At 45.3% G+C, this 27,309-nt stretch overlaps 1 protein-coding gene across 1 annotated transcript in view; it reads right to left on the reverse strand.

Annotated features, from left to right (window-relative positions):
* The window catches only part of Mtmr12 (myotubularin related protein 12), a 70,230-nt gene extending 45,716 nt beyond the window's left edge, over window positions 1–24,514 (reverse strand). The window contains exons 1-2 of the mRNA XM_032898763.1: window positions 24,275–24,514; window positions 58–121 (exon numbers count right to left, since the gene is read on the reverse strand). Of these exons, the coding sequence (XP_032754654.1) occupies window positions 58–121; window positions 24,275–24,355 (145 nt within the window). The 5' untranslated portion in view covers window positions 24,356–24,514. The remainder of the gene's footprint in view (window positions 1–57; window positions 122–24,274) is intronic.
* Between the last annotated feature and the right edge of the window lie 2,795 nt (window positions 24,515–27,309).

The following is a 27,309-nucleotide window of genomic DNA, read 5'->3' on the forward strand; positions in this document are numbered from 1 at the left end:
GATGTAATCTATCTTTGGCCTCAAACTATATATGAGATATGATAACATGACTGTTACCTGGCAACAAGTGAAGAGTGACTTCCTCCTTCTCTGTTACTTCCTTCTCATTTGTGTGAATTTCCTAAAAATAAATAAGTAAACAAATAAGCAAGAGCAAGAGATTGTCTTTGTTTAAGGGCTTAAAATAACAATGAAGGCATGCTTTCAGAACACACATTAAACTATCACCTCTGCTTGGGAACTTTTAGTTAACAAGCTACTGATATTACACTTACTTACTGTGTGTGCATACACACGCAAGCACACGCATGTGCCACAGTGTGTATGTTTGGTCAGAGGACACTTAGTGGAGCTGGATTTCTCTTTCCACCATGTTAAGTGCCAATGATCAGTCAGGTCTTTTGGCCTGGCAGCAAATACATTTATCCACTGAACTTAACCACCTTTAACAAGCTACTTTTAAAGTACATGTTTAAGGGGCTGGATCTGTGATCTAACATGCATAAAGCCCTAGATTCGATCCCCAGAATCAAAAAAAAACAAACCAAACAAACAAAAACAGAATGTGGAGAGATGACTCCTTCAGTAAAGTGCTTGCTGCCCAGACATGAGGACCTCAATTCCATCCCCAGCACCCATGTACAAGCAGGGAACATCGGCCTGCACCTGCAGTTCCAGTGCTGAGAAAGCAGAGACAGGAGGGTCTCTCAGGCTTATTGGCTAGCCAGTCTAAGCAAACACAGAAGCCCGGCTCAATAAGGAGGTCTCAAAAAAAATCCCATGAAGGACAACTAGAGAAGGCACCCAGTCACAGACACACATGCACATGTGCCTGCATATATGTGTACATACACAAACAGGATATGGTAGAGCATGCCTGCAATCCTTGCATTCAGGAGGCAGGCAGGAGCAAGAGGATCAAGTTGTTCAAGGTCATTCTCGTCTATATAGCAAACATGAGGCCAGCTTGGTCTATATGAGACTGTCGTAAAAATAAAAACAGGGGCTGGAGAGATGGCTCAGTGGTTAAGAGCACTAACTGCTCTTTCAGATGTCCTGAGTTCAAATCCCAGCAACCACATGGTGGCTCACAACCATCTGTAATGAGATCTGATGCCCCCTTTGGGGGTGGATGAAGACAGCAACCGTGTACTTACATATAAATAAAATAAATACATAAATAAATAAAAATTAAAAAAAAAAAAAAAAAAACTGCGGGGCTGAATGGTTCAGTGGATAAAAGCACTTGCTACAATCCTGATGATTCCCAAGTTCAATTCCCAAGACCATGCAGTAGAAGAAAACTGCCCCAACCAAGTTGACCTCTGACTTTATTAGTGCAATCACACAAAAATGAACACAACACTAAACAAACATGATTTTAAAATATAAAAACAAAATATGTTTTAACAACAAGTTGTGGTACCCTGGTCTGAAATCCAGCACTTGGAAGGTTAAGGCAGGGGAACCGCAGTTCAAGTTCATCCTTGACTATAGAGTGAGTCAGTTTTGAGACCTTGTCCCAAAATACAAAATAGATGATGACTCCTGGCCTCTACAGACAGAATACTTAATAAAAACTCCATGCTATTCTTAACTCTGCCATTTCCAAACTAAGTCTTGTCTGTGTGCGTGTGTCCACACACAGAAACATACATTTTTAATTTTTCTTAAAGTAGAATAGACAATAACTTAAGGTAGATGAAATGTGTACGTCACAGGAAGAAGGTCATTTATAGAAAACGGATCATTTAAACGAATCCTGGACAAGTGCTGGCCCCAGGGAATCAAAGGGAAAGCAGATATACACAGTCCAGCAGGGAACCAGAGTACAGAGAACCAAACACCTTCGCAATGCACTGTGAAGGACACTCTCCCGGGCTGTGGGAGCATGAAAGGAACCGAACTACAGGAGACAACAGAGGGCATAGAGAAGAGACTGGCAAACACCCTTCTAAGGGTGGCAAATAAAGCAAATAAGCAGACAGGAAGTGGGGAGAAGGTGAAAACAACTGACAACCCATCCTGTGAGAGGTGAAAACCTGGCTGCCAAGGGCATGGCTTAAAGTACCGTGCACCTCCTTAAGGGTTCTAGGCTTTCTCCCATGGGAAACAGAGACAAGGGAAACAGGACTAAACTGTAAATTTACTACCTCAAATAAACATCATTCAGGAAAAAGCACAGGGCTGAATCAGAAGCATGAGTGGGCTGTAGCTGACAGGGGCAAGTGCCCCACTCAGAGATGGGTCCTAAGGGATGGAGTGAACAGCTGTACTGCCTGCCTTGGGACACCAGCACCAAGAGAACCCACTCAAGGGTGAAGTCAGAGACCAGTCTGATAGGGCATAGAGAGGAGCATGGTGCTTTGGCTGAAAGAAAAAGCTGGGGTAGAGCTCAGTGGGAGGCACCACAGGGACTTGAGACAAGTCCTAATTGCTCAAGCCCCAGCAATTAAAACAAAGAAACAACAAACAGGAAGAGGAATAAAGAAACTGTGAAGGAAGACCCCTGGAGGAAGACCCACTGTCTCCACTCTGAAACACAGGGCACAACCAACAAAGTGTTCAAAGAATGCTATCCATCATCTAGAACACTCTCTGGAGTGATGAAGAAGCTGTGCTTGGTGTCTTTAACTTCTTCCCTGGAATGACTTTAAATACATTTGATATTGGCACCAAGCTGGTAACTGAAAAATCAATCTTGTTTCAGAATCTTGGGAAGACCCAAAAGCAACAAAGTCACCTAGAAACCACCTATTTCAGGAAGCATTTGATTTCAATGTCAGAAGAGTATGGCAGAAAAGCAACAGATTCCTAACCTCCTCAACTTCCTACCAAAACTGCCACTATTCACCACACTTCCTCAGTGCTGGAGCCAGGAAAGGAAAGGTCAGAACACCGTGAGATGCTGTTGCTGTTGAAAACAATCGTATCACCAAGACTCTAAATCAGCTACTCCAACACTCTGTTCACCCCACATTTAGATCACACAGAGACCACACCTAACTGGAATGCTGTCAAAAGCCATTAAGACATGAGCAGTAATAATAGATGTGTAGAACTTTGCCCACAGTGACCAAAGTCCTCCCGAATCAGTCCAATAGACTTACCTTCATGCTTTAACTAACAATAATTGGCAGCATCTAAAAAGCTTTTTGTTCATACCAGATACTTACTCCCTATTAGTAAGTACCCCATTCTCCTCACAGCCCCAGGACTGTCTCTATTTCACAGACAACTGAGTTTTAAAGAGGACCACCAATATAAGTTTTAAGGACAAATGGGCATCAATCTGGGCTCAATGAGAGCCTACCTCAAAGAAATACATTTTTACACGTGCATCTTCCTCCAATTAGGCCATTTTATGCCAAGGCATTAGCTGTTGTCTCCATAAACCTCTTGGATAAATGACCACAAGCTATGCAAATGGGACTTTTACTGATACATATATAAATACAATCTCTTCCTTAGTACATGTGGTCACCACTCAGTAGACACTATGGACTCAAGAGTTGTTCAATCTGCAAATGCCAAAGTCTCTTTCGGTCCTCTTTCAAAGTGAGCACAGGGCCAGCCTCACTGAGACAGGGGAATGATGAAGAATGTTTCTTGAGCCACAAGTACCTGGCTTGTTTAAAGGGTTTTGCATTTATTAGCTCACTTAATCCTCACAGAAAGCTTTTGAAGAAATCATCAGACACTAGAGTATCTCCTATACAGACGAAGGCATCAACTGGTGTATGGAGCAGCAGAATTCATGCTCAGGCATCTAACCTCACCTCCTCAGTGCTCTGCAGAATGCCATGTCTCTTGTATCAAACTGAGAAATGTCAGAAAAAGGAAGACAGGTGATTAGTGAAGCAGTTCTTAGTGTCACCCGAAATCAGATCAAGTACAACAGAGAGTGCCCACAGAAACTGGGTGTGGGGTACAAGCCTGTAATCTCAGCACTTGGAAGGTTCAGGGGCTCAAGGCCTTGGCTACTTTCAGTTACTTCAAGGACAGCTACATGAGACCCTGTCACAAAAAAAGAGGGTTGGGGGCAAGGAGAAATCCTCAAAGATAAAAAAACAAAGACCTGCTATACTAGTCAAATGCTTGAGAACTTCAATGGAGGACTTATTTTACATTAGCTCATGGATTAGTGCCAATCCATCAGGGTGGAAAGGCATGGCAGAGCAAGTGTTTGCACCATGATGGACAAGCAGCAGAGAGAACAGTGTACTACAAGGAATCAGAGCAAAGCCCACCCTCAACGACACATCCCCTGTGACCTACTTCCTAACTAGTCCCAACTTCCTGTCTTCTATCACCTCCCAAATGCCATCATATAATAAGTCTATCTAGGGATTAATCCATTCACTGGGTCAGAGCCCCATGATCTAACAGACTCTAGAAAGTTTTCATCACCACACCCAAAGTTTACTTTACCAATCTCCTAGGTATTTCTCTTAATCCACTTAAACTGAGCCAAATTAACTATCACACCTACTCTTTACAAGTAATGGACCAAAATGACACTGGTCAGTTGTATGGGGAAGGAATTTTGGTCTTCATTCATACCAGATGATGGAGTGATCCCTGAGGACTTACTCCATTGTGTAAAGCATCAATCTCTTGGTTGCCAACTCAACTCTGGAGAGTTCAATGGTTCACTGTGCTCCAACCCTAATTAATGCTGCTGTGTATGTACTGTCTGGGCAAGACAATGCTTCCACTTGCACACAGCCTAATGGTCATCCTAAGAGTTACGCCTCCTCCAACCACAGACACTCTAACGCCAATTCTATCAGTATCACCTGTGAAGGATAACCAGACTGCTCCTGGCTCCTGTTTGCCAGCACCATCCTACTGGAGGTAGCCTCATCTCTCACCCACACCACGGCAGTCCCTTTTCAACTAAGCTGCTTGTATTTGCTTTCTTTCTAATCCATTCTCCACCCTCAAGTGGAGACCTTTTCAGAGCACAGCCTGCTCTGGCTCAGGCATGGGAGAAAGACTGTGAAGCCCTGTTCAAGCTGGTCCACACCTACGTGACTAGTCTGCCTCCGACCATGTCCTCATCACTATACTGGACAACACTCTGTCTTCTCTTAGCCCATGCATCTCTCTCACACCCTCTCATCCGGAGTTGTCTCCACAGGCATTTCCTTCCTCGCTTGGAATGGCTTCCTGTTTCTCTTTGTCACTGAGAAATTTTTTGGGTAGCTCAGTACAAAATCATTTCCTCAGGGAAACCTTCCCTGTTGCCAGGTCCCTCTAGCCTCCCGTTGTCTCTCTCATGTAATTATCCATCGCCCTCAAGTCAATAAGCTCTCTGGGGCAAGTTTTTGTCCCCAAAATCTAATAGTGGTCTGATACACAGTAAATACTCAAAGATTTTGTTGAATGAATTAATAATTGAAAGTAGAGTTCAAACTTCTTATATTTTAATTTCCAGCCAAGGTAAACTAATTCCAGCACTTAGGAGGGGGAGGCAGGAGGATTACTTGTTCAAGGGCAGTCTGGTTACCAAGTGAGACCATGTCTCAAAAATCTGAAATAAGGGCACTGGAGATATGGCCCTCGATACACTTGAAAGGACCCAAGTTCAGTCCAGCATGGCAGCACACTATCTAACTCCAGTTCCAGGAGATCTAACTTCTTTTTCCAGCTCTGTGGGCACTGGGTACACATATACACAGGCAGTCAAAACACTCATACACATAAAATGAAAATAAATATATGTATTTTAAAGCACATACATATTTTAATTAAAAAGCCAAGCATGGTGTGACTCACTGAAATCCAAGCCTTCTGAAGCTCTAGGCAGGAGGAACAAAAAGAATTTGAAGCCAGTCTTGACTACACAGAGAACTGTAGGCCACAATGGGTTACAAGTATGACTCTGTCTCAAATAACATTTAGAATTGAAAAATAACTTTATTAGTTTCCTAATAAGCAGATTCTGAAATCAACAAAAGATAAAAAAGCTTAATGGGAGATTAAGAAAGAAGAGATGGCTCAGCAGTTCAGAGCACTGACTGCTCTTCCAGAGGTTCTGAGTTCAGTTCCCAGCACCCACATGTAATGGGTCCCAATGCCAATGTCTAAAGAGAGCAGCAGTGTACTTATATACATAAAATAAGTAACTCTAAGGAAAACCCAACAGCTAGATGTGGCCATTTGTATGGCTGGCACCACCAAACGTTCTAACCATGGCACAGCATGCCAAGGAAAGAACACTCCCTTCAACAGTGCCACCCTAGATTGTCACTCACGAAGCAGGTTCACGAGAACTTCAGCATGCAGCCTCCGAGGACAGACCTGGCATCATTCCAGGGTCTCACAAATGGTTTGCACAGCAGCCCATGAACGGCCTCTTTAGTACTCTTGTTCTTTGGGTAGTGGACTTTTACTCCATCTTGGTTTCCAAGGCAGGCCTGGGCTCTTCTGCCTCTATACTTTCTATCACACTGTTCATCAACTCTGACACCCACAGTCAGCAATGTAAGCATATAGTTATAAATTGTGACATAAAATTCCTCATGGAAAATAAGCAATTCCTCACTGACCTCATTAACTATCACGTTCAATGTGCAGGAAATAAAATGTGTGACTGTTAATAATCAAGCAGAAGAAATGGCTCTACAGGTTACAAAGAGAGGCAAAATGTCAGCACACGTGTAAGTTATAAATGACCCAAGTGCTCTGTCCCATGCCTGTCACTCTCCATTCAAAAAGGGACAAAGCTTGCTATTATGGAATAAAAGATTAGCAAACCAGTGCTGTCACTGGGGTCACAATGTGTCTGTCTCTCTTTTAAAGCTGGGCTAAGTTTCAGTGGCATGGACTCAATTAGAATGGGGGCAAGACCCAAGTGAAGAGTGGCCCATCCCGTCAGAGGGGCAGGGTCAGAGCCGGGCCTCGTTCGCTTCCAACCTCAATGTTTACCTCAGTGTATGGGCATTCTTTCTGTTGTTCTCATTTTAAAGCAGGGGAAGGGCATGGAACATGAGCCTGCCGCTTTCTGAAACTCTTCTCCCACAGATCTGAAGGAGCTGGCTGCATCTGTTCTGGGCTCCCACTGCGAAAATCAACAGTTCCGAGCTGCCACTACCCAGCATTCAAGACCACACAAATGCTCAGCCAGGAGCACAGCCTTTCTCACAATGTCTCTGCCAGACAAGATGAGAGCCCAAGAACTGTCTGTCGCACAAAGGAGACATGCCTACAGAAATTCCCAGCACCACAAGAGTTGTCAGTCTGTCTTCTCAGATCTGTTTCTGAGGAGTGGACAAATCACAGGGCTCCAGTAAGGAGTCAGTACCCCATGATGTACATCTGATAATTGAGAGCTATAAAATGGCCAACTTATTTCAACAAAAACTAAGTATCCTAAATTCCAAATGCAAGGGAGATGGCCCAGTGATAAAAGCACTTGCCGGGCAAGGGTGAGGATCAGAGTTTGAGTCCCAGAATGCATCTAAAATTCCAGGTGGGTGTGGTGGCCCAATTTTAATTCCTGCTGTGAAAGGTGGAAATGAGTTCCCTAGAGCAACTAGCTAGCAAGACTGGCTGAACTGGTGTGCCCTCCTATCTTAATGAATGAGATGATGAGATGGGAGAGCAACTGAAGACAACTGTCATTAACCTCAGGCCTACACATACACAGACACACACACTCACTCATAAGCACACGCATGTGACTACCTATATGCAAACATTTTTACAGACCTGTCCTACTTAGTGCTACTACTGCTTTGATAAAACACCACAACCAAAAACTACTTGTGGAGGAAAGGGTTTGTTTGGCTTAGTTTCAGCATCACAGTCCATCACTGGAGGAAGTCACGACAGGAACTCAAGCAGAGCAGGAACCTGGCGGCAGGAGCTGATGCAGGGGTCATGGAGGGGTGCTGCTTACTGGCTTGCTCTCATGCCTTGCTCAGCCTGCTTTCTTATAAAACCCAGGACCTCCAGCCCAGGGATGACACCACCCACAGTGGACTGGGTCTTCCCACATCGATCACTAATGAAAATGCCCTACAGGCTTGTCTACAGATCTTATGGAGGCATTTTCTCAGTTGAGAATCTGTATCTTTCAAATGACTCTATCCTGTATCAAGTTGACATAAAACTAGCCATCACAGCACACCAAAAAAATTAAAAAAAAAAAAAGAGGAAAAAGATGAATTGATTTTATTATGATATTCGGACAAAAATGGTTGGCTCCTTGGATAATCAAGGCAGTAATTACTAAAAGCCACAAAAAAATTGCACCTGCACATTTCATTTAATTTTCAAGACTAAATTAACTTTACTACTCTTGTTCACAGGAAGAGACAAGACTGCCAGAATGCAGTGGGCCATTAGCTTCAGCTATACAACTGAAGCTGTGCTTTACCTTTAATCCAACCTGCCTCTGCCTTCCAACCTCCTCTCCAGGATGCTGTGGGGGGCGCTGCCTGTCAGCACTGAGCAGCCATCCCTCCTGACCTGCTACAGTGCAGGCACAGTAATCAGAGACAACACAGCACACATCTCCACCTCTTTAGAGTACATTGCTGCCACAGCATAAAAGATGACCTGAGGAATAGCAGGTACAAGGCAACATAGCAAAAGCACCTAACACGTCCAGCATTTTACAGAGCCCGACTGGCCTCCATTGGAAGGTGTAGCTGAGGATGACCTTGAAGTTTGATTCTCCTGCCCTTGCCTCCCGAGACCTCAGGTGTGTCCCCTACCACAACACCTGGCTTTAGAAAGGGATGAAAGAGACTGCCACCCTTAGAAAAATGTCATTATACTGAAATGTGAAAACAGCAGAGGTTGGGGGTTGGGGATTTGGCTCAGTGGTAGAGCACTTACCTAGGAAGCGCAAGGTCTTGGGTTGGGTCTCCAGTCCGGGGGGGGGGGATGGACGGACAGCAGAGGTTGGTTATATGTAGAATGGCCAATACTCTTATTCGAGTCCCTTAATGCCTCTTCACAAGCCCTATATTCTCTGGACTCCCACTCACACAAACAGTTTGGATGATCTTCCACAAACAGTTCTTCATGCAAGACCCTTTGTCATAGCTCCAGATCTAGACACCCCAGGAGCCCCATGGATACTCACACTGGAATCTCCATCAGTCCTTCAAACTCACATTTCAAAGTCAACATATTGCCACATACATCCTGTCTCTTATGAAGCTGGCATGTGTGGGATCTGGCTAACTCGGCAAGCCACTCCAGGAACCAGGGAGCCATGCTCTGACTACTGCTGTACCTCAGGTCCCATACTCTGCTTTCATGACATGTCCAGATCTACTCTCCCCTATTACTCTCTTATTTAGGCCATCATTCTCTGTCACCTGGCATGCTCCTATGACCATCCCAGTCTTATTGCCTTTATGCAACCCCCAAGTCCTGTGCTTACTGAGACCACACAAAACATACAGGTCGCCAGCCCTGTCCCATCCAACACTCTATCCAATCCACTGTCTACACAGTCCAGCTCCTTTGTGAAGCTTTCTCTGATCCAGCCTTCCTCACAAGCCTAAGAGGCCCTTTTCTGGATGCTCAAGCCACTCTCTGTATATGCTTCTATTACTTTACTATACTCCCCACACGTTACTGTTGTTACCTCCTATCTCATCTGTCTCACCAACAAATGATGCCAACTGAGGCCTTAGACGGTATTTTCTGGGTTTTTAGCTTCGACTCCTACCCTTGACAGATAGTCAGTTGTCAATGAAAGTCTACTGAAAGGCCATATATGTCAAAATATCCAATAACAAGTAATTCCCTTTCTGGGTAATATTCTTCAGTGCCAGGCATAGTTATTGAAAGAATACAACAACAGCTCTATTAAAAACTCCCAAGTGCTATAGTTAGATTCTAGTCCATCCACCAAAGGCCCTTACGTTAAAGGTCTCAATGCTGGTCTGGTGCTATTGGAAGGTGATGGAAACTTGAGGAAGTGTGGCATAGTGGAAGTCTTTAAGGGTTCGCTCACTGAAGATGATGGGCCCCTGGTCCCTTTTGCAATGAGGTCAGCAGTTTTGTCCCACCACACACACACTCCTGCATGATGTGTTACCTCATCACAGGAAAAAAACAAGGCCAACCAACCATGAACTAGACCCTCTAAAAACATGAGGCAAAATGAATCTTAACTGTTTTACTGTTCAGATAATGATTTCAGGTATTTAGTACAATGATAGAAAGCTTACAGGCTGTGCACTAAAAATGGCCAGTGCCAAATATTACCAAATTGTTATCTGACTTTCTGAAATATGTTCAAGCTTCACTGATAGAATAGGATCATTCAAGTTCAGATTTTAAACAGTTTTCTCACCAATGGTACAGACTCTGTCCTGGATGACACACATATAAGTCCATTCTAGGGAGCCAGATTCTTGGGACTTGTAGAAGCCTGGCTCCCTCAGAAACAGCCTTGCTGGCAGATTCATTCCCTGAGCCTCCTGACTCAAAGGCAGGACAGGATAATGGCTTTGCTGATGAGCACAGCTCTATCCCACTGTGGAGACTGCTTTGGGCCATTACAGGCACCAACTACTCTGGTCAGAAGCCAACAGAGGAGCATCTGAAGGCAGGCAGGTAGACAATGACAGGCAGTAAGAAACTGACACTGTCTGGTTCAAGGTAACAAACCATACCATACAGATATAACTACATACTTTGAGGGCTCTCCTGTTCACTCATACAAATCAGTCTCAGCTAGAAGATGAGGCAGCTAATTGGAGACTAGCATTTCCACACTAAGCATCAGTTGTCTAAAACATCTGAACATAATTTGTTGGTGTTTACAATGTCCACTCATAGATGTCTTGCCTGTGTCATTTATTTTCACATAGTTCCAGCCTTTTGACATTGCATAGATGTTGTCATCTATAAATATGTTGGACAGAATTTACAGTTATAATGGGACACAGTCTTTGTGCTTTAGGTTGCCCACACCTGTGAGTGGGAGGAATTTTCATCTCCACTTTACAGATAAGGCCAATAGAACTTCAAAAGGCTAAAGTCCCCAAGGTTCCCACAGCCAAATAGATGGGGAGCCTAGGGTTTAATATCAGAAGCCCTGACACCAGCTCTAGCATTCTTGACCCTTAATGTTTTTGCTTAAAATTGTTTTCTTTTGTCTGAGACAGGGCTCACATAGCCCACACTGGTCTTGAACTCACTATGTAGATAAGGATGCTTCTTCCTTGAAAATGCTTGAGTTATACTACCCCACCCCACTTAGTCCAGGGCTTCATGCTAGGCAACATTCCACCAACTGATTACAGCTGATTGGTTTGGTTTGGTTTGGTTTGAAGACATAACTGCTCCTGGGAGTGCACCCCAGACCCTTGCTCTTCCAGCAGTTCATCACTTACTTAAAGTGAAAGCGCTGCTCATTCACAGCTCTTTGGAAGGGTCACCAGACCAGGCACATGCTGGCCTCTAAGCAAACATTCTCTAAAGTAAGAAACTCAAGTAACTAGGAAAAAGCCATGAATACCAATGTAAACCTCAGAGCATACATGTAACTTCATCAGTTAGCTGGCTCCTCGTATATTCTGTGAGTCACAGAGGGTCTACATGCTTGATGCCTGAGGCAGGCGTGAGCTTTATCTAGAATCCTCCATCTCCCTTTTGAGGAGGCATCCAGAAGCCCCTCAGATGATGCTTCCCTGCAGCTGCCTTCTAAGAAGAGGCCCTATCCCAGTGAGTCAGTGACACGAGCCCTGCCGTGCGGGGCTTCAGCCTCTCTGTTGGAAATCAGCCACACAGATAGTATAGAGGGCAGAGGAGGGCAACAAGCTGCATGAGCAGGAGCCGAGCTGCCACCGTCAGCACAAGAGAGAAGAAGAGGGAAGCTCTGCCAGGAGGGACGGCCAGAGAAGACCAGGAGCCTTATAAACTGTACCTCACCTCTTTCTCTTCCCTCTCTGAGTTTCTCATTTAGTTGTATTTTAATGTCCCTCAAATTCTGAGGTTTAAAAAAAAGTCTCCCTTTCCAATCTGTGACCTTCCCTGTCCCTGGGACGTATCTGAATCTTGTGCTGTTGTTGTTGTTGTTTTATTTTGCATATCTGACTCTCAAAAGGATCCTGTGGTGGTGCACACATAGAGTTCAAGGATGACCTGGTCTGCAGAGCTAGTTCCAGGAGAGCCAGGGCCGCACAGAGAAATCCTGTCTCAAAAAAGAAAAAAGGAAAGAAAATAAAAGAAAAAGCAAACCCACAACCTCTAAAATCAGAAAGTTTAATTCTCTAAAACCAGGAAATGAGACACACAAACTAGGCCTACAAATCCAAGCTCAGGCTCTCTTAATGAAACCATAAGCAAGTGGCGTTCTCAGAGAGTGGAAAGGCACACAAAGAGGTCCCCGAGGTGGAAAAATGGAAGTTGTACTAGACAGGGCCCCTCCTGCTGAGTCATGCAGAGATCTCAAGGCAGTGCAGACAGGAAGCATAAGAAGGTGTTCTAGACAGAGAAGGTGGTCTATACACATGAAGACATTGTCACAGGGGTTCCCACAAGGAGCACTATGGAAGCCATGACCACTTTGCTTATGGATGATGAGGCAAAGAGTATACTGACAGAAACTTGAGAAGCTGACCTCAGAGAAGGAAACCAAACTAAACTGGGGGGGGGGGCAGGTAGTCGGAGACTTCTCACCCTGCCTGAGCCCCAAGCCTTCCCCAGTGTCCTAGACATGAGATACTGCTGCAGAAAAATAAACTATGAACTCCCATGAGAAGGCAAAGGGCAGGCAAGGAAGCCTGGGTAGACAGTGAAGGCAGTCACAGGGGGTGTCATTCTCCTACTAGACAGAAAGCTCCTGTCAATCCATATCTGAGTGAATTGGGTTTTTTTTCTCATCTTCAAAACTAGCCCTCAAGGAAGATGTCCAAATTCTACAGTGAGAAATCTCAAAGAAGTGATAGGTCCATGTCTAAGGTCAGCACCAAGTGCCTGAATCCCAACAGGAAACCTACAGAATCACAAGCTTGTCCACAGTCTCCTGATGCTCAGCCTAGGAAGGGCAAATGCACGGGCAGGTACTGCTACTTCTGAGGTCATATGGAGCAATGACAGCTAACAGCACAGGCCTGGGCATGCAGCTCAGTGGCAGCACACTTGCTTAGCACGAGTGAGGCTCAGGTTCAAAGCCATAAACCACCATCAGCACCAAAACCATAAGAACCAGAAACAACTCACACTGTCTACCACGTATGGTGTTAACGGCTTTCCATGAATTGCTTCACATAAGGCTAATAGCATTCTTATGGATTACATGGTGTTACTGCTATCCCTATTCATAGGTCAGAAAACAGGCTCACTGACGTCGCTATGTTGAAAGTAATGATGGTTGTGTTGGGAGAAGGTGACAGGGTACTGGGCCAACACTGCTTCAGAATCTATGCTAAAGGATGTGACTAAGAGCAGCTGCAGTGACACATGGTGCTGCCTTCTGTGCTTCCCTCTCCACCACCGTCCCCAGAACTCTTCTGTGTTCTTAAATAACTGGGAGAGTTAACAGCCTTAGTGTGAGGGGCAAACAGTGTTTGCCTGTAGGCTTGCTAAGAGCCAGGCTGAATCCTTCCAGAATTTGGAAATGCTCCCCCATAACTATCAATACCCTTCTCACTGTCATGCAGAGAATACACAGGATTGGGTAAGATGGGGCAGATGCCCCAACCACACATTCCCAATACACCTGGGTAGGCTTTCAAACTGCCCCTCTAGTTTACCTGTCTACCTGGCCCCTCCTTCCCACACCAAATCCCACACTACAACTGATCTGCTCAAGTCCCACCCCGCCTCCACATAAGCTGTGCTCAGAGCCGCCTCTGCTCTGGGCATTCTGGGTACGCCTCTCTCTTGGGTTAGGCAGTGCCCACCTCTGTGCTTTAGAGCCATCTGGAGACTTGCTAACTCTCCAACAGAATGTTTAAGCGCCTACATACAGTTTCTTTGGATTCCTAATTTTAACCTAGAGTTAAGCAAATGGTAGGTACACAATGACATTGAACAAATAAAGAATCTTCCAGTTCTAGCTATTATTAATAATAAGAGCACCTATAAGCTGGTAGGCATCTGCCACAAGGCCAGTATGGAGCAGAATGTTTACCATGTATTTCTTCTCCTCCTCAAAATAATCCTCTGTCTCCTCACAGGAGAGGAGAAGAGACAGAAAGGCAAAGTCCACATCTAAAGTTGCCATCAAGAGGTTGGAGCAGGACCAAAACCCTCTAGAATCACAGGCTGAAGACTCTTCTATGATATATTGGCACCTTTTTCTCATTCCCAAATTCTCATGGTGACCAGTTTATTCCATAGGTGCTGTCATGCACGCCACAATGCCCTGCCTTCTGTCTGCCACATACTGAGCTCTTAGGCACAACACACAGGGACATGGGGGGTTCTTTTGTCACTTTGACATGGGTCATGCTATATACTTAGCAGTAGAAAACAGTGATCATTGGGCAGGTGACCTTGCAGCTAAGCTAAGCAAGCTGAGGTGGAGTTAAGCAAGGAGGCAGGGAGGCAGGGAGGCAGGGAGGCAGGGAGGCAGGGAGGCAGGGAGGCAGGGAGGCAGGGAGGCAGGGAGGCAGGGAGGCAGGGAGGCAGGGAGGCAGGGAGGCAGGACAAAGATGACAAGTAGGCACCATGCAAATAGGTAGAGGTAAAGGAGAATGGCCAACAGATGGTATCAAAGGAAGGGCATGAGGTGTAAACATGCAGCCCAGACAAAGGCCCTGGGGACAAAGCTGAGGTACTTGGCAAATGGCTTAACCAGCCAGAGCCCCAGATTCTCTTCTTTAACAGTGACCCCCATCACAGAGTGGACACTAGGGAGAGTGCCGAGGTAGCAGTTTGCTTTAGAGAGGGAATACGTGCTCACAGGCCAAGAGTGAATAAATCGTTCTCCTCCAAGCACAGGGACATAGGAGGAATATGATCTTCGGTACTCTATTTCTAGAGAAAAGGCATTAACACTCTAAGACTTTTATTTGAAAAACGAACTTCTCTCAGGCTATTCTCAGGTTTTTCGGTTTGTATTGCTTTATTTTTTAAGATAGGAACTTACAATGTTGCCAAGGCTGGCCTTGAACTCACTGTATAACCTGACTGAGCTGTCTTCAAAGTCAAGACCCCCTTGTCTTGGCTACTAAAGGACTTAACATGTAGGCTTGAATCACGACACCACATTCTTCACATTCTTCAGTGATTTTTGTTTTGTTTTGCTTTTTTTTTAATTCCTAGAAAATTCAAATATTAAAACCTAGCAGATCAGGACTGAAATAGAGGCTGGTCACCTGACCTTTCAGAAAGCTAGGCCACCACTCTAAGCCAGGGCTTCCTTGTTCTAATGAGTACTTAAGCCCTGATGTTTTGGCTCCTTCCCCCAAAGCAAACAATAGAGGAGGAAAGACCACCTGTTAAAGGCTTTGCATGATGCAGCATAGACCCAGGAGGCAAACTGACATCATCTGTACTACTCAACTATGAAACCAAAACAGCATGGTCTTCAAATGCCTCTGAAATAAACAGAAGTCATTTTCTTTTGCTTAAGCTAATTATGACTTCATTTGATTCACTTGTACCTTAAGTGAGTCACTGGACACACGTAATAAAGGACAAATTTTGACCTTGACAGAAAAACCTGACAGAAGTGAGTAAAGAGGAAAAGTCTGCCCACGCCACACATTGAAACTAGCAAAATGCCAAAGGCCAAATGGTAATAAAGAAAAAAGCTGACAACTATGTTCTCATTAAGTCAGAATTTTAAATATAATCAAATCATTTTCTACTGTATAAAGGAACAAAAGATAGAAAAGAAACTTTCAGAGACAGTGAAAAGTACCCTAATAGTTACCACAGCGAGCTTTCCTGTCATGGCACCAAGGCAACTAACACAATAAAACACTCCACATATTAACACCTTAGCAACAGAGAGCTCTGTCCTCTAAGAACAGACCAAGCACTGTATGGAACACCACAGTGGTGGGGGGGAAGGAGGAACACCACCACCACCTATATATTATTGAGGACTATGTATGTGCCAAGTACTCTACTAAGAGCCTTCCCTAGAGCAGAGAGAGTTAACAGTCATGAGTGGTCACACCTAAGGTTTAAGAAGGGTGTTACTATCATTCCAATTCTCCAGCTGGAAAACAAGACAGGCTTAAAGGAGCCAGCTTACCCTGCTAGCCACTGACAACTTTCTTTAGTTATGTTCTGAAAGGTGTGCAGGGGTAGGGGTGGGAATGGGCTCTGGTGTCCTTCCAACTCAATTCTGTCTTCCTCCCCAAGGCAACAGAAAACTAGAGGTTAAAAGGTTATTCTAGTTCAAAGACAGACTTCTGGGAGCCCAATACAGGAGGATCATCAAGGGTCTGCGGCCTGCCTGGGACACTCGCTTTGTTCCAGGTCAACTTGGCCAAAAATGACATACACAACTTAACTACAAATAAAATATATCAGGACTGGAGAGATGGCTCAGAGGTAAGAGCACATACCCACTCTTCCTAAGGACCTGAGTTCAATTCCCAGCACCCATATGGGTGGTTTACAACTGCCTGTGTCCCCAGCTCCAGGGGGTATAACACCTCTGACCTCTGTGGGCATTTGCATTCATATTCAAATGTGCACACACACAGACACTTAAAATAAATCTTTAAAAGTAAAATACATCTTGCAGGGGCATGGTGGTGTGCAACTTTTCTCTCAGCACTTAGGAAGTAGAGACGGATATCTATGAATTCAAAGACAGCCTGATCTACAAAGTGACACTTTATCTCAGTAAGTAAAAATAAATAATAAAAAAAAAATTTGTTTTGAGCCATGGTCTCAGTATGTGCCTAGGATTCTCTATACAGATCAGATTGGCTTCCAACTCACAGGATGCCTCTGCATCCAAGCTCACCTGGCTAAAATAAATCTTAAAACAACAACAAAATTAGCCCTATTTCTACCTATAGTGACATCTACCTTGGCTGCTTCTTAAACTATACAGAAGTCCCTGGCACTACCATAAGCATAAGCCCAGCAAAGTGAAGAACGCAGCCTCAGCACCTTTCTAAATGTGGGTTCTGGTCAAAGGCTGCAGACCACTGATAGAGACAAGGGCAGTTCCTGCTGGTCAAACAGCTCATACACACCCTACCAACATGGAGCAGTACCAGCTTCAAGTCTCAGTCAGTCTCAGTCTCAGTCTCTCTCTCTCTCTCTCTCCCTCTCTCCCTCTTTCTCTCTCTCCCCCCTCTCTCTTTCCCTCTCTCTCTCTCTCTCTCTCTCTCTCTCTCACACACACACACACACACACACACACACACACACAGACAACATAAGTGGAATTACTGCTTTATTTGTCGTACCATACCTTATTTTCTAACTTTCAAACTGTAACTTTGTTACATTGATTTTTATCATAATAAGATATATGTGGGTTTTGTTGTTTGTTTTTTTAAGGGAAAAAAAATCTGAAAAACAGATTCCTTCTGAAACCTACTTGTCACAAGGGGACATGAGAAACAGTCCAGAGCATCCAACATTCTGCTGAGGAAATGCAAAAAAACAAAAAACGAACGAACAAACAAAACAGCTTTACCCTTTAGCTGTCGCACCCTGTACCCTAAGCTCTGACAGTAGTCCTGCCTTTCAGACTTCACCCTTTTTGCTGAGGACCCAATCCTGGGCCTTGCATACTTCCCACTGACTGAGCTTGGTGTCAGCCTTGAGTGACACCGGAGATGGCAGCAGGGTGAAGGCTGATCTGGCTCTGAGAGGAAGGCTGCATATGGCAGCTGTTTGGTCAGAATGCAGGAAATATTGCTTGGCAGAGCCTTCCGATGCGCCATCTGCAAGTTGTATGGTGTTGGATCTGACCCAGGGAGATGCCACAGGAAACACATGCAGGAGAAAAAAGCGGAAGCTTGGATGGATCATCAAACTAAAGCCACAGCTAAGAAAGTGATTATTTTAGGAAGAAACTTTAATGTCTTTCCATGGCCTATTCAACAATTATCAGTGACTGCCAACTTCAATGAGGTAATCTGGTGAGGACAGTGGGGCCACGACTCAATGCCACAGTGCTTGCCTAGCATATGTAGGCCTGGAGCTCAATCCCCAGTGCAATGAATGAATGAATGAACAATAATAAATAAATGAATACTGGCTAAGGGAAGGGAGGCCTCACTCTATGCTTTAATATGCCCATTGACAGAAGAAAAGCAGTATGTTTCATATACATAGTGGGCAAATTCTGAATGCACTAAAAAAACCAGAGGGGAATCCCAGCATTTGGGAGGCATATCTGAGTTCAAGACGACCAGACTGATCTACAAAGTGAGTTCCAGGATAGCCACGGCAACCAGAGAAACCCTGTCTTAGAAAAACAAAAAAGAAAAGAGAAAAGTTGAAAATGTAGAAAAGGCTATGGAGTTACATAGATTTAAAAAAAAAAAAAAAGGGCAGGACCATCAGGATGGCTGAGTAACGGCCAAGCCTGACAACCTGTGCTCAATGCCTGAGGCCTAAATTGTGGAAGAAAAGAATCAACTCCTCAAAGTGATCCTTTGTACACATGCTAAGGTATGCCCATGAGTGCATGTGTGTGGACACATGCTAGATTTTAAATGTAATAAAAACAAAAAATAATGCATATAAGCCAGGTGGTGGTGGTGCCTGCCTTTAATCCCACCAATTGGAAGGAGAGGCAGGTAGATCTTTGAATTCCAGGTCAGCCTGGTCTACCGAGTGAGTTTCAGGACAGCCAAGCTAAAGAAAAAAGCCTTGTCTCAAAAACAAAAATAGTAATAAATGAAAAAATAATAATAAACAAACCAAACAACAACAACAAAGTATTTTTACTATTAGGACTGGGGCAGAATGTGTGTTTTAGGATAAGCTAATTTCTTCTTCCTAGTATTTATCCATCAAAGTCAGGGATGCAGCAGACACACAAATCAAGCTGGCCATGGTGGTGCACATCTGAAATCATAACAGTCAGGAGGCTAAAGTAGTAAGATCTTGATTTCCAGACCAACCTGTCTGGTTGGGGCTACATAGAGAGACACTGTCTCAAAATACATATCAGACAAAGTGTTTTTCAATTGTGTGTCTATTTTGTAGATTGCAATAGCTCACTGGATGTCTTATTGATGCTTGGTAGACCCAGCAGATGCTGTGTAAATATCTGCTGAATTAGAAAGCAAAGCCTCTAGAGACTGCAATAAACAGAAGGTCCCTGTACCTGCTCACTAAGTCTGCCAGATCAGCACCTAACAAAAGCCAAGGAGGAGACTGTCAAGGAAAGACACCAATGAGACAGCACTGTATGTGCTACAGTCACATGTCAACAAGCCTGTTCTGCTAATGAAAGTTCCCTGAATCCACAAAAATAAGGAAAAGAAAGAGGCACAGTCAGACTGACCCAGTTTAAACACTGTTTGATAGGGTCAAACTGCTAGCAATACACTGGTTCACTTCTGAAATACACAGGTTCATGGCTCACCAAAGAAATGGGCCTAAGTAAGGACTAGGAAAGAATGCATGTCTTATTAGATAAGAAGAAGAGATAAAGAGAAAAGGCTCGGCTCTTCCTGATTTTCTCCATTTTGGTGTTTCTTAGTGCTCTGATGAGACATTATGACCAGAGCGCATTAGGGAAGAAAGGCTTCGTTTGGCTTACCCTTCTAGGTCACAACCCATCACTGAGGGAACTCTATGGAGGAGTGTTGCTCCCTGGCTTGCTCCTAATGGCTTGCTCAGCCTGCTTTCTTATACACTCAAGACTATATAAAATCTCTCCTGAGTTCCTATGGGCCTGGCTAGGCCTTGTCACTATTGGCTCTTTAGGAAAACAGTTCTTTGTTCAGTAATCCTGTGCCACTGTGCAAGGGCATTTAACCCTGCAGACTCAGTTTACACATCTGTAAAATGGAGGACAAATTATATTTTCTTCCCAATCTTAAAAGAAATCCACAAAACAAGTCTCTGGTACTACTATTAGTATATCCAAGCCAAATACTGACTAAACTCCACGAGCAAGTACATTTTAACCATATTTGGAATACCATGCAAAAATGGGTGTACATAGCAGCCCTTTGAGAGCTACTTTCCAGGTCAGTTTTAAAGAACAAACAAGCATCTCGAAGCTTCCTATTTAGCATTCCATCACAAGGGAATGTGCCTCAATCAAAGCAGATCTTCCTCCTAGCACTGCTTACTTGTCCTTTCTGTTCAAGCTTCTGAGCCCAGTCACTGAGCATATCTGTCTGAGCACTAAAAATGACCAAAGGGACCGAGGAGATGCCTCATCAGTGAAGAATACTCGCTGCTCTTGCAGAAACTCTGAGTTCAGTTCCTAGCACCCAAATGGTGACTCACAATCATCTGTAACTCCAGTTTCAGGGGATCAGAGGATCTCTTCTGACCTCCTTGGGCACCAGGGACACATGCAGTACACATGCAGGGAAAACACTCACATACAAAAAGTAAACTAAACTTATACGGTTCAAGGCAGCTTGGCCAAGAGCAGGTAAGGTCGAAGAATCGGAACTGCCATGCAGCACTGGCTTCTCAATACAAAATCCTCCCATCAGCTACTCTGCTGTTTGTGCTGCCCAGCCTTCCATCACCGTGTCTTCACTGCGACACAAAGTCTAACTGTGGCTTAACAATTGGCATGGAGAGGCACCAACAATATGCACTTTTGGTTTAAAAGACAGCTGAAATTAAGATTAGATTCGTAATGTTAATTCCATTTTGGTAAGCCCCAATCCATACCCACATACTGTGCACATAATCTAAGGGATGCATTATAATTAGCAAGTTTGTAATCTCTTAACATTTAATTAATTATTTATTTATTTTTATTTAAAGAGTATGTGTATGTATGTGGGTGCTCACATGCTACCCTGCAGAAGTCAAAGGACAACTTAGAGAAAATGGTTCTCTCCCTCCACACCATTAGGGCCCACCAGTTGAACTCAGGTGCTCAGGCTTGGCAGTAAGGTCCTCTACCCACTGGGCCATCTCCTCAGCACTGATTTTCACATGTGTGGCTGGTACTATTTTGTGTGTGTGTGTGTGTGTGTGTGTGTGTGTGTGTGTGAGAGAGAGAGAGAGAGAGAGAGAGAGAGAGAGAGAGAGAGTGTGAGTGTTTGCCACAAGAGTATATCTGAGGAGGCCAGAAGAGTGCCTCAGGTACTCTGGAACTGGAGTTACAGGTGGTGGTGAGGTGCATTGATACTGAGAACCAAACTTAGGTCCTCTGCAGGCCAACAGCAGCCAGCACAAGTTTCCACCTTGTACTTATTGTTTGTATAACTTCATCTCATTTTTCTACAGTGAAACTTCTGGCTTATTCTCCCATGAAAAGTGAGTTTGTGCTCAAGCTATCGCCAGATGCCTCCCTGGAACAGAGCTCAACATCTCTGCTGCACACTGCTAGACATTCCTTGCAACCTGGGCCTGACGCTGAGCTAGGATAGGGGAGTTGAGATGTTTCTAGGCATCCACTATCAAGTAGCAAGGTGACCCCTGGGTCCAGCCTCCTGCAGACCTCAGCTTCCAGAACCATCAGCTTCCCTAAGAACAGATTATAAAACATGGCCGAAGCTGTGGTTCAGGATCTTACCTGCCATCCTCACAGACTTAGATGATTAAACAATGACAAAACAACTCGTTACTCTGGCATAGATACAAAAGCCAAGATTAACCGTTACCCTTCATTTTAAGCTATCATTTGCAGGCCTTTTGTATCACGGGGGGGGATATGATCACTTTTAACAACTCCATCTTCAAATGCTTTAGCCAATGCTTTAGGACGGAAAGTGCTGACTCTTGATAGATCCTGTTCTGGCTTCCTGAAGGCTTCTGCCTCTGCAAGCTCCAAGATCTGATCGGCAGGCAGGCTTATCACCAGGAGCAGGCATAATTACACTACAAGGTGTAAAGGTTCTGGCAACTTAAGTCATCCGCCAACAAGAAAACACCTCAGAAACTGCAAATACCAGCTTGGAAAAGTGGTACAAAGAAGGATGGGCTGGGATGTGGCTCAGTGTCCAGTACTTGTTTATCATGGTGGAGGCCCTGTGTTTTCTCTCCAGAACTGCACACAGGGAAAAGTGATATCAGATGACAATGGGCCCCTTCAGAGTGGTATGGTTCGAAGTGGGATAGCCAAACACCAAAATTAACGCACACACGGCACCACCACCAACCACCACCACCACCACCAACACCACCACCACCACCACCACCACCACCACCACCACCACCACCACCACCACCACCACCACCACCACCACCGCCGGACACACAAGACAAGCAGAGAGTAAAGTCGAAGAAGAGTAAAAATAGTGGTCGCTAGTCCTCATAAAAGTGCTTTGAGGCCCCCCCAAGGTGAACTAGGAGGGTATCAGACTCAGGGCTCTGGAACAAACATAAACAACACTATCAACGATGCTCATCTATTTCTGGTAATGTGATGGCTAGCAAAGCTATCTACTTAAAAATAAGTTGTTTTCTCACCTCCTCCTACCATTATCTTTTAATAAGCCATGCCAGTTAAGTAGAGAATCTTATCCAGTACAAACTACAACAAAGACGCCCAGCATCCTCACAGCACTGTTTTAAATGCAAAAACACAAAACTGCCCTCTAAAAAGACCCAAAACCCGTGGGTGAGCACAGCGAGCTGAGCCACCGCCTTCCCCACTGCCTCTCAAAGGAAACAGCAGGGCCTGTGAGCAGAGTGCACAGTCAGATGAAGGAGTTGAGCACTCTTGAACTCTGGCCACACATACTTACAGAAGACTCTTCCCCTGTAGTTTACTCTCACTAAATAGGAAAGGTTAAAGGTTAAAGGTTAAAGTCAGTTAGCGTTCAACTAGGGTGCTATCAAAGAAAGATAAAGAGAACCTGACCCCATTACCTCTATGGACTACAGGGAGAGCCTGGTGAAAATGGGAGGATGACCCTGCCTCTCTGTATCAAGTTCTGACAGAGGAAGTGGTTTTTATTTGAGAATTAAGACTGAAAATAGGACCCATTTTAGTAGTCTCCGCTAGATGCCTTGATTTCAAGAGACATATGCAAAAGGCTATAGGCACCAGCAGCCTCCCTGGCCCACCTGTTTTCCATCTTCACAGGTGAACCGTGGGCAGACATCTGGAGATGGTGAATTTGGTAAAGCATCTACCTGCACACTACTCATCAGCTTGCAGAAGTTGGGCCTGGTAGTACTGCCTTTATTTCTAGCATTCGGGAGGCGGAGGCAAGCAGAGCTCTGTGACTTCGAAGCCAGACTTGAGAAACAAACAAAATTGCAAAACAAAAAAAGGGGGGGAAAACCCACAACTTTCACAAATCGAAAATGAGAAGGACTCTACTAAAAGATAATGAATGACAGTTACAGAAGTCTTCAACATGGTCTAGGAGTTCTGATTTCTCTCTCCAACCTCCTCTCTGTGCCTCACGAACGGAGCTCCACACACACTGTCAACTGGCAGTCTTCTCTGGGGCTGTGAGGGACCCCTTACCTAGACCTAACGTCTTCTATTGACTGAAATACCACCTTTGCAAGTATGAAAGGATGTCTTGTCCCATTACCTTCTAAGCACTATACAATTTATATATATCCTGGACTGTTTGTTCCTCTTTTTACATAAGTTCCCAGGGAGCTCTATCTTTGTTCTGTTCACTGATACTTATCACAAGAATTCCAGGATCGTACCTGGCACATAGTAGGAGCTCAATAAGTATTTCCCAAGAGAATGCACTTCTTGACTAAAATTGCAGATCGGAAGGGGTGAGATGAAATGGGAAGAGGCGTGAGGAGGATGCTCTGGGCAGACACCAAAAGAGGCCAAGGCCGACCCACATTCCCTACAGCAGCGCGGACGGAAAGCAGTCCACCACCCGCGGCAGACGAGCTCTAAAGACTCAAGAAGAAAGTCCAGGGCAGAGCATACACACCAAGCTGCGGGCTGCCGGGAAACCCCGCGGGGGGCTTTCAACCACCCAAGCTTTCTGCTACCTTCCCGGATACCTAAGGCGCTGGGGCCGCAGGACCTCCCGGGCTCCGGCTCCTGCCCACAGGCGCCGTGGTGAACGACAGGGCCCTGCCCAAGCACCTGCCCGGCCTGCCGCAAGGGTCCGGGCCGCGGCCAGCCTAGAGGCCCCAGAGCGTCCTGCCGCTTCGCCCCGCCCGGCACCCGGGCAGGAAGCGCCCCTGTCCCGGCCGTTCCACCCGCCGCCGCGCTCGCCCGGCGCACTCTCACCTCAGGGCGCACGTACGACACGAAGGAGGGCTTGGGCGCCTTGGTGCCGCCGCCACCGCCGACTCCCCCTTTCCCCAGCATTCCGCCGCCTTGCGAAGCAACGACGCGCGGCGGCAGAGGCGGCGGCTCCGGCTCAGGTTCCGGCAGTGGCGGCGGCCACCAGCACCAGCGGCCGGGGCTCCGCCCATCCCTAGGGCCGCGGCGGCGGCAGTACCGCCCGCATCCGGCTCCGCCGCTTACACCGTTCGCCCCGCCCAGGCCACGCGCCCCGCCTACCGACCATGGGACACGCCCACTGCCGCTAGCTCTTTCCAGGATGAGAGGCCACGCCCACTCCCTTGTTGGCCGGAGTGTCTGAACGCCTCTCCTGGCTTGATTTGTTCCCTGTCTGAGGCAAAGCCCGCCCCTAGGCATCCTCTGATTGGCAAGGGGCAGTACCTAAAGAGATATTTGCTCTAGAGATATTTGCTTTAGCCAATGCAGAGAGCGTTCTCTCTCCGGGCTGCCCTACGATTGGATAGCGAGAATGTCGCCGTTTGCCCCAAGACTCTGCCATCGCTAAGTTATTGCGGCCAGTCGTTCTACCCCTTTATTTGTCAGCAGCTTTGAAATTCAGCTTCCGAAAGCTCGCGGAACAGAATGCCTCCGCAGACGCTTCAAATCCACACCAACGACGTTCAGACTTTGGACAAATGAAAAGAGACAGGAACTAAGTAATAGACTGAAGTGACCACAAAATGTCGTGTCAACTTCAAACTTTTGTTTGTTGCTTGGTTTGTAACTGGTAAGATATATTAAAAAGAAAAAACCCTTACGACTTACCTACTCTCCCAAGTTATCGACAAACCTCTCAAATTAAGCCAAGATTGCAAATTCAAACACACGCGCGCGCGCGCGCGCGATTCATTTGAATTCCACCTTTGGGGCACTTGCCTCACATGAGCAAAACCAAATTAAATTCTCCCTCTGGAGCATTGTGTTAGAAGAATAAGACAGGATGCAACTCACTCAAAGTTCCATCTTCTGTGAAAAGCTAGTAACATTTGCAGTTAATTTTTCTTCCTTTTTTTTTTTTTTTTTCCCAGAGCTGGGGACCGAACCCAGGGCCTTGCGCTTGCTAGGCAAGTGCTCTACCACTGAGCTAAATTCCCAACCCCTGCAGTTAATTTTTCAAGTGTCAGGCACCTTTTGCTCTGCCTTAGTCTGACCAACAGCCTTTAAAAAAAAAATAAATTCCCAACTAAGTACTACTCCTTCACGAAGCTCTCTTAAGTGACACGGAAAGTACTAGGGGTGGTAGTGTACATCTGCCATTTCAGCACCTGGGAGGCCAGACAAAAAGATTGTCAATTTGTGGCCAGCTCAGACTACTTAGGAAGTTCAGGATCAACCCAGACCACAAATAAGACCATCTCAAAACCTAGCAAACAATTAACTGAGCTCCTCCAGGTTGATTCCCAGGTAGGAGACGTGACCCCTGACTCAGATATGCCAGACAGATTCTGTTATTTTGTTTCCAACATCTGACCCAACCCATAAACAGAAATACTGGCTTTTCATAGAAATTGTCCCTTTCTTCAGGCATCATGCATTAGGTATTACTAGATCACCCTGATCTTTAACATCTGTCATTGTTCAAGCCTGGTTGTAATATGATCCTGGAAACTTGACACTGTCTCTGGATCAGTACACTTCCCAGGAATTGGAGCCAACAAATGAAAGGTTTTAAATACCAAGAGCCAGCTGGTTTGCCACCTTCCAAATATGTCCCTGCCCCTCCCCCGTAACCCCTCCCTATGGCCCCTCCCTGTGTGATACTGTTAAGAAAAAAGTGGGCTTAGAGGAGGTTCTTAAGTCTTGAAGGAATGCCCTTGTGAGATCAGAGGGTTCTGGCTAGCCCTCCCACATGAGAGAACTCAGCAAGAATGTGTCATCATTGAATGGGCCACCCTTCCCAACGTGGAATCTACTGATGTCTTGTTCTGGAATTCCCTAGACTCCGAAACAGTGAGAAGCAATTTTCTATGATGTATAAACTGTCAACTGTAAGATCTTCTGTTACAGCAGCAGGTGTTTACTCATACATGCTTCTAGAATCCGTTTTCACTCACTGATAAACACTTTTTTAAAGATTTATTTTATTTTTATGTGTGTCTGTATATGGGCGAAGAGGATTTGCCCATGGAGGATTTCTTACTTCCTGAAGCTGTAGTTACGGGCAGTTGTAATACCCCACATTGGTGCTGGGAAACAAATTAGGTTAAGAGGAAGAGTTCTTAACTCCACAACTCCAGCCCTGTTGGATGATCTTGCTTGTCAACTTGATGGAATCTGGAATGAACTAAAGACACACCTATGGGCAGGTCTACAAGAGCATTTCCAGGAAGGATTAACAGAGGGGAGAATACACTCCCCAAGAGGAGGCTGCACCTCCCAGTAGGTGGCCCAGATAGCAACAGATCCAGGGAACATCAACGCAGCTCCTTTGCCTGTCTGAGTTCTGGCTGGAGCGTATGTCTTGCCACATTGCTGCAACTATTGTCCCTTTCAGATGTCAGACTCCAGCCTTGGTCTGACTCTCCAGGAATCTCCTAGGCCTTCGACACCACATTAGGACTACCAAGGCGTCCAGCTTCTCTGACTGAGCAGCTACCAGGCTCTCAGGCATACAAACAGCCATTGTTAAGACTACACTGCCTATATAAGTTGTAAACCTTAGTAAATTCTCTTTAGAGTATAATAGGTCCCCTTTAGAGTCCTATTTGTTCTGCTCATCTACAAAGCCCTATCTAACACTTTTTTCCCATTTTTTGGTTGTGTTTTGGTTTTGGTTTTTTGTTTGTTTGTTTGTTTTGGGGTTTTGTTTTGAGACAGGTTTTTCTGTGTAGCCCTGGCTACCCTGCAAGTTACTCCATAGACCAGGTTTACCTCAAACTCAGAGATCTGCCTGCCTCCCGGTGCTGAGATTAAAGCCTGTGCCACCACCACCCTGGCTACACACCTTCCTTATTAAGGATTGTAAGAAAGGGAATGAA

This window comes from Rattus rattus, chromosome 3, assembly GCF_011064425.1.
Source record: "Rattus rattus isolate New Zealand chromosome 3, Rrattus_CSIRO_v1, whole genome shotgun sequence".
Classification (NCBI taxonomy): Eukaryota; Metazoa; Chordata; class Mammalia; order Rodentia; family Muridae; genus Rattus; species Rattus rattus.